At 34.3% G+C, this 6,261-nt stretch overlaps 1 protein-coding gene across 1 annotated transcript in view; it reads left to right on the forward strand.

Annotated features, from left to right (window-relative positions):
• Window positions 1-6,261, forward strand: part of LOC106471720 (sodium/nucleoside cotransporter 2-like) — a 24,391-nt gene that overhangs the window by 14,124 nt on the left and 4,006 nt on the right. The window contains exons 6-10 of the mRNA XM_022400330.1: window positions 88-226; window positions 1,378-1,505; window positions 2,635-2,820; window positions 3,071-3,374; window positions 5,997-6,155. Coding sequence (XP_022256038.1) covers window positions 88-226; window positions 1,378-1,505; window positions 2,635-2,820; window positions 3,071-3,374; window positions 5,997-6,155 — 916 coding nt within the window. The remainder of the gene's footprint in view (window positions 1-87; window positions 227-1,377; window positions 1,506-2,634; window positions 2,821-3,070; window positions 3,375-5,996; window positions 6,156-6,261) is intronic.

Consider the following 6,261-nt stretch of genomic DNA (forward strand, 5'->3'; position numbering starts at 1 on the left):
TATATATATATATGTGTGTGTGTCGGATATTTTTCTTTTGAGGCCTTTAACTTTTTTATATAATATATCAATATTTTTTTGTATATATATATATAAGACGGAGGCGCCACTCATGATTAAACCTTATCTCCCACTACTGACGAAATCTGAATTACACGCTGTGATGACGGGAGGATTTGCCACCATCGCGGGGACGGTGTTAGCCCTCTATATTAACATATTTGGAGTAAGTAATGAATATAAGAAAAGACTAATCTAAAAAGATTGAGGAAACACGATAAATGTAGAACATCGGATTGTCTTACATTAGTACTAAAAGAATATCTAGAGTAGGTAGCCCTGGAGTAGCTTTGTGCGAAATTGAACAGATAACATCAGTTGAATTATAAAAAACAAAAAAGAAAACAAAGTTTGGTTTGTTTAGAAAATTCTTACAAAACTACGCAAGTACTTCCCTAATTATCAACTGATAGGCTAAAAGGAAGACAGCTAGTCAACACCATGTTATCAGTTGACGGCATTATACATGTGATATATGAATTTACAAGTTCTAGGTGTAATTTTAGGTGTATAGGTTCTACCACCAGAGGGTTAGAGTCACACATAAAAGAGCACGCAAATATAATGGCGAATATTAAATCCAATGTAGAAGTTGTGACGCGTTTATACATTATAGTATGTTGAAAATTCCCTGTAGAGCGCGCAGTGAGAAGAATTTACATATAGAAGAGCTTTATTGATTAAGAAGCTTAGATTAAAGCTGCACGAGGCGAATTCAACCATAAGACTGTTAGAAGTAATATGATTTAGTTCTTTAAGTTATCAGTTCAACTCTTGTTAGGCTTAACGTGGCCTGCCGATATTTCAAAATGACGACAACAAATTCTATCCAATCGTTTTCACAATCTGCGTATCACGTGTCCATGTACTACAGATAAGGTTAACAATAGAACGCCGTAGCTACCGTTTATAATAAAGGATATATAATGATTCATCTATCGGTACTTAATATTTATAAGACAAGTAGTAGGTACTTTCGTTTTTACAAGTGTATAACGTTCGTTAAAACACAACCTAATTCACGAACCTGAGATCAGCAAGAAAGAAACTGTATAGTAAAACATACAACCTTGAATATAAATTATAACGATGATTTAATGAATAAAACATATTTCATACTAGGCTTGTTAGAGCGCTTCAAACTTCTAGTGTTAACATAGAGGGAGCTATGTGTTACAGAGCGTATATACTGCTATGATTTTATGATATTTGTAACATAATTTTGGCATAGATAAGACATTAGCCGTATTAAGTTGTTACATTAGTTCTGAAACGTTATTTCGATGAAATAAACTTTACAATTTTCTGTTTTCACAGGTTAGTGCTAGTCATTTACTGTCAGCTTCAGTTATGTCAGCCCCTGCAGCCCTTGCATACTCTAAGTTATTCTACCCAGAAACAGAGCAAAGCAAAACCAAGGCACACGACATCGTAATCACTAAAGGGTATGTACTTGTAAATATATGTGTGAAATATATATATAACGTAATTATACGATTTATATTACATCGTGTATGTAATCACGACCCGTGGTAACAACTTGACATCGACTATCCATGTGTAACTACAGTGGTTAAAAGTCTCAATCCGCTTGAAATGTGATGCCCGAAAATATAAAATCATGTACTATAAGGTTTAAAGTCGCTTGAAAAAAAAAGGTTCCAATGACTTCCATGTGGAAGTGAAAATATCACGTTTGGGTAATATATGTACGGAGCTTTTGCCCGAAAAACTATTGGAGCAAGAATTTGTGGGGCAATTGCCCTCTTGACCCCCCGCCTCCTACGCCTATGTCTGAAACATCATCCTACTGGCGATGCAACATTTTAAATATAGCGCAGAGCTTGTCACAATAGGTTATCCAAGGTGCTTGTTGCAGGTTACACCTACAATGATAAGTTAAGCATCCCGTGAGTTGAATAAACACAAGATAAATTCTGCGTAATTTCAGGCTAATATCGTGGTACTTCTGTTAATGTATTGTACTTCTGTTAATCTCCTGGTACTTCTGCTAATATCCTGGTATTTCTATTAATGTCTTGTACTTCTGTTAATCTCCTGGTACTTCTGCTAATGTCCTGGTATTTCTGTTAATGTCCTGTACTTCTGTTAATGTCCTGTGTTTCTGTTAATGTCCTGGTACTTCTGAACCGCAAGGCCGTACTGTCTTTATGCGGAATTGATGCCATTAAGTTATGGTTCCATCAAGACAAACCAGCCAGTCACATGTCCAAGTCATCATGCTAGTTCCTCCACAAGATGTGAGCGCTGGCATAATGCACCCAATAATGTTGCCCAGGCACCACCAGGACATGTTCACATTCCAGACATCACATTGGCTTGGTACCTTTGTATGTATGCAGAACCTAATTGAGTCTGTGGCCAAAGAAATTTATAAGTTCTGACATTAAATAGTATGTAATTACATCAAAACAACTAGTCAGCCTACCGGGAGTATTTAACAGTCCATACTAAGTGATTAATTATGTAATATTCTGTCAGCTTGTTGATCATTTGTTCCTTCTCATTACAATTCTTACCTTCATAGTTTTTAATGCTTCAATATCTTTATAGATCGAGAACTTACCGTCCCTCGTTCAGGCATTGGCTCGGCCACTTACAGTCTTGGCTACGTCACTGGATGCAAGCACGAATGGGAATTCATGCTTTACTATTATCAGACACCACCCATGGGATTCTGAGGCCTTTCAGAAATCGTCATTTGCACTCGGTAGATAGCTTTAAAAAACAATGTAAAGGGTACGGGAAATACAATGACCTAAGGTTATTGTTTTTCCATAGTGAAAGTCGTGTTACAGAGTAATAGTCAGTAATCAAGATTATCATACTGAAGATCAATGATGGTGGAAGAAGAAATTGTTAGGCCTTAATTCTCATCCTTGTGTCACTATCATAGATCATGAATCCCCACTCTGTATAGGTTGTTACACATGAACACACATCACAATTGTTTTGTTTTTTTACTGTATGGATTTTGAATGTAAATAAGGCATAGCTTGAATTCTTACTTTTACAGTACAGAAACTAATGCCTTGAGTTCTTACTTTTACAGTACGGAAACTAATGCCTTGAATTCTTACATTTACAGTACGGAAACTAATGCCTTGAATTCTTACTTTTACAGTACGGAAACTAATGCCTTAGAAGCAGCAGCGAATGGTGCAAGCTCGGCAATAAAATTAATTGCCAACATTATTGCCAATCTGGTTGCATTTGTCGCCTTTGTGGCATTTTTGGATGCAATTATGCAATGGTGTGGGAAACTAATAGGCTGGGAGTTTCTAACGTTCGAGGTAAGCTGCAGTTATATTTATTCTCGGTTAAATTTCTCCCCATGAGTTTGTTTTCCTCGTTATATTTTAAAAGTAAATACAATTAAACCAAAAGGCCAAGATAAGAAATGAATTTAGTTCAAAATAAAATACAGTGTGGTAGTAATTAAAACTAACACCGACTCTTAGTTTCTAAGTTTGTTTTCTTACAACCAGTAGTTAATTGGATTTACTAAGTTTTAACATACATTTAAATTATATGTTGTCAGTTTTTAATTTGATGTATGAAGGGATTTATTTAAAAACTAACCTGGCTGATGCTTGTCTTTATTTTATTGTTGTTTAAAACAACGTAAACGCAGTAAGGTTGGAAAAGGTTTCACCGAAAAGTCGTCCCAGTCAGGAAACGAGTTTAACTTTGTATTATATTATTGTAAATTAATACATAGTTTGTTTAATTGAATATAGATTCAAGTTATAGCCCATTATGTTCATTTAATATTAAAAAATACACCCTAAAACAACATGTATTTCCAGAGTAAAGTGAAACACTACATAAAAAGGACAGAATGAACTGCCCTCTAGTGACTTCCGAAAGAAGTCACATAAATAATTCTACGTTTACTTAATTACGATTAAATTTTAAAGTTCACTTTGTTTATGTTGTACTTATTTTAATCATTAATATCGACAAGCAACAGTATAAGGACGAAATAATAATAATTTATATAAACACAACTTCTGACGAAATAATAATAATACTTTATGAAAACAAAACTTCTGAAAGCAAAGAAAACTTATCGTATCTAAAAATCTCATTAAACCTTTTTTTTCATAATCTATTTTACAGAGTATTGATACACATGACGTACACTAGATGTCATTACGATCTACTGATGAATTAAACTTTTATTCTAAATAAATTTTATTTCTGCTTGTGTCTATATTTACAACTTTTTACGTTATGCCTAAGCTTTCCCCATTGTTTTAGCTAAACAACAAAATATTAAATTCCAGCTATAAATTATCGGACATGTAAGATAAGTAGGTGTGCCACTAGATAGCACTGCATTCGAATTTTATGCCTTGTATATAGGTTAGTTAATTAATAATTGATACTTGAAACTGTAGCTACTTGGTGAAATTCCACAATTACAGAATTCAGTGGAAAAAAACAAAGACGATTGTACGTGTGAAAAATATTTTATTTATTACGACACGGGTTTCGCCAGTAAAAGCACTGATTAATGATTGTATATATGTGTGTGTTATATACCAGAAGTAAGACTGAAAACAGAATCTATGACGTAGAGACCTAATGCATTCTTTGATTGGCCGTATCCTCTGCTGTGAACCGCGTCATCAGTCTTTTAATTATTTTAGCTAATACTTAACTTTTGGTAGGTAAAATTTCACAAAATGTTACCGTTAGTATTTTATTATCAGGAGTTATTAGTGTTTTGATCACACTTAAATCAATCCAATCATGGTATATAAAGAATATGTCACTAGATGGCGATATAAACAGTTTTATGTTTCCGTGGGTGCTATGATTGAATTGTATGCATTCCTAAATATTAGCTTCACCAATTTTTGAAAACAAAAATCGTAACAACGTAGGACTTCTAATTGGAAGAATTAGTTACATGCATGTCACGTGAGAGCTTACCAATGCCAAAGGGATAGTACTCTGCCTTTACACTGGTTCATTGATTAATTGCAATATGGTATATTCATGCATTAATGCCATCTATTGGTGTAAATCAGTAATAGCTCTGAAGGGAAATTTTAAAAACAAACAAAAAGCACAAAGCTACACAATTATGCTGTCTGTATTCTGCTCCCGCGTGTATCGAAACTCAATTTTTAGTGTTATGAGCCCTCAGACTTACCGCTGAACCACCGGAGGGCAACATTGAGCTAATAAATCTAAACTAGTGTTAGTGTAATATCTCAGATAAGTTGCCTTTTAAACACGATACAAGACTATTAAGACAGCGGCCCTCTGGTGAGTGAGTGGTAAGTTTGTGAACTTACAATGTTAAAATCCAGGGTTCGATTCCTCGAAGTGGGCAGAACGCAGATAGCCCATTGTGTAGCTCTGCCCTAAAAACAACAACAACTAAAGATAGTGTGGTGTATTGAAACCAAAACTGAAGTTGTTACAACAATATAATGTACATCTTCAAGTCGTTTTAATCGTGGTTATTAAAATAAACACGTGAGTATTTTCTTTTTATAAATACATAATATTTAACTTTAATGGTCGTTAACCCTAACACTCAATAAAGTATCATAAAATAAACATGTTAACCTTTTTTTTTGTCAGTTAGAAATTAGTAAATGTAGTCTATGTCTCTCTGTGTATCCCCCCACCCTCAGTGGCTCGGCGGAAAGTCTGAAGTCTTATAGCTAAAAAACTGGGTTTCGATACTCGTGGTGGGCACTGTATAGTTAACCCATCGTGTAGCTTTGTGATTAAGAAATTCTGTTTAAATTCACAAAAAATATATAGGGCTTAAGGTGTTCGTTGTTTCATTATCAGCTCTATAGTTTGTGGTCGAGATTATTTCAATGTGAAATTAAACCTTTCTTTGTTTTATTAATGGATTTATTCAGTAAATCTGTTTGTTTTTTTCACAGTGGATTCTGTCAAAAGTCTTCATGCCGCTAGCATTCCTAATGGGAGTTGACTGGTCAGAATGTGGCGAAGTTGGACAGTTGCTCGGTCTTAAAACTATAGTTAACGAATTCGTTGCTTATCAGAAACTGAAAGAAATGAACGATCAAAATCTGCTATCTGTAAGTGTGTGTTTGTACTTAACTTATATCTGTAAGTGTGCGTGTTTATACTTAACTTATATCTGTAAGTGTGTGTGTTTATACTTAACTTATATCTGTAAGTGTG

Source organism: Limulus polyphemus, unplaced genomic scaffold (assembly GCF_000517525.1).
Source record: "Limulus polyphemus unplaced genomic scaffold, Limulus_polyphemus-2.1.2 Scaffold4811, whole genome shotgun sequence".
Classification (NCBI taxonomy): domain Eukaryota; kingdom Metazoa; phylum Arthropoda; class Merostomata; order Xiphosura; family Limulidae; genus Limulus; species Limulus polyphemus.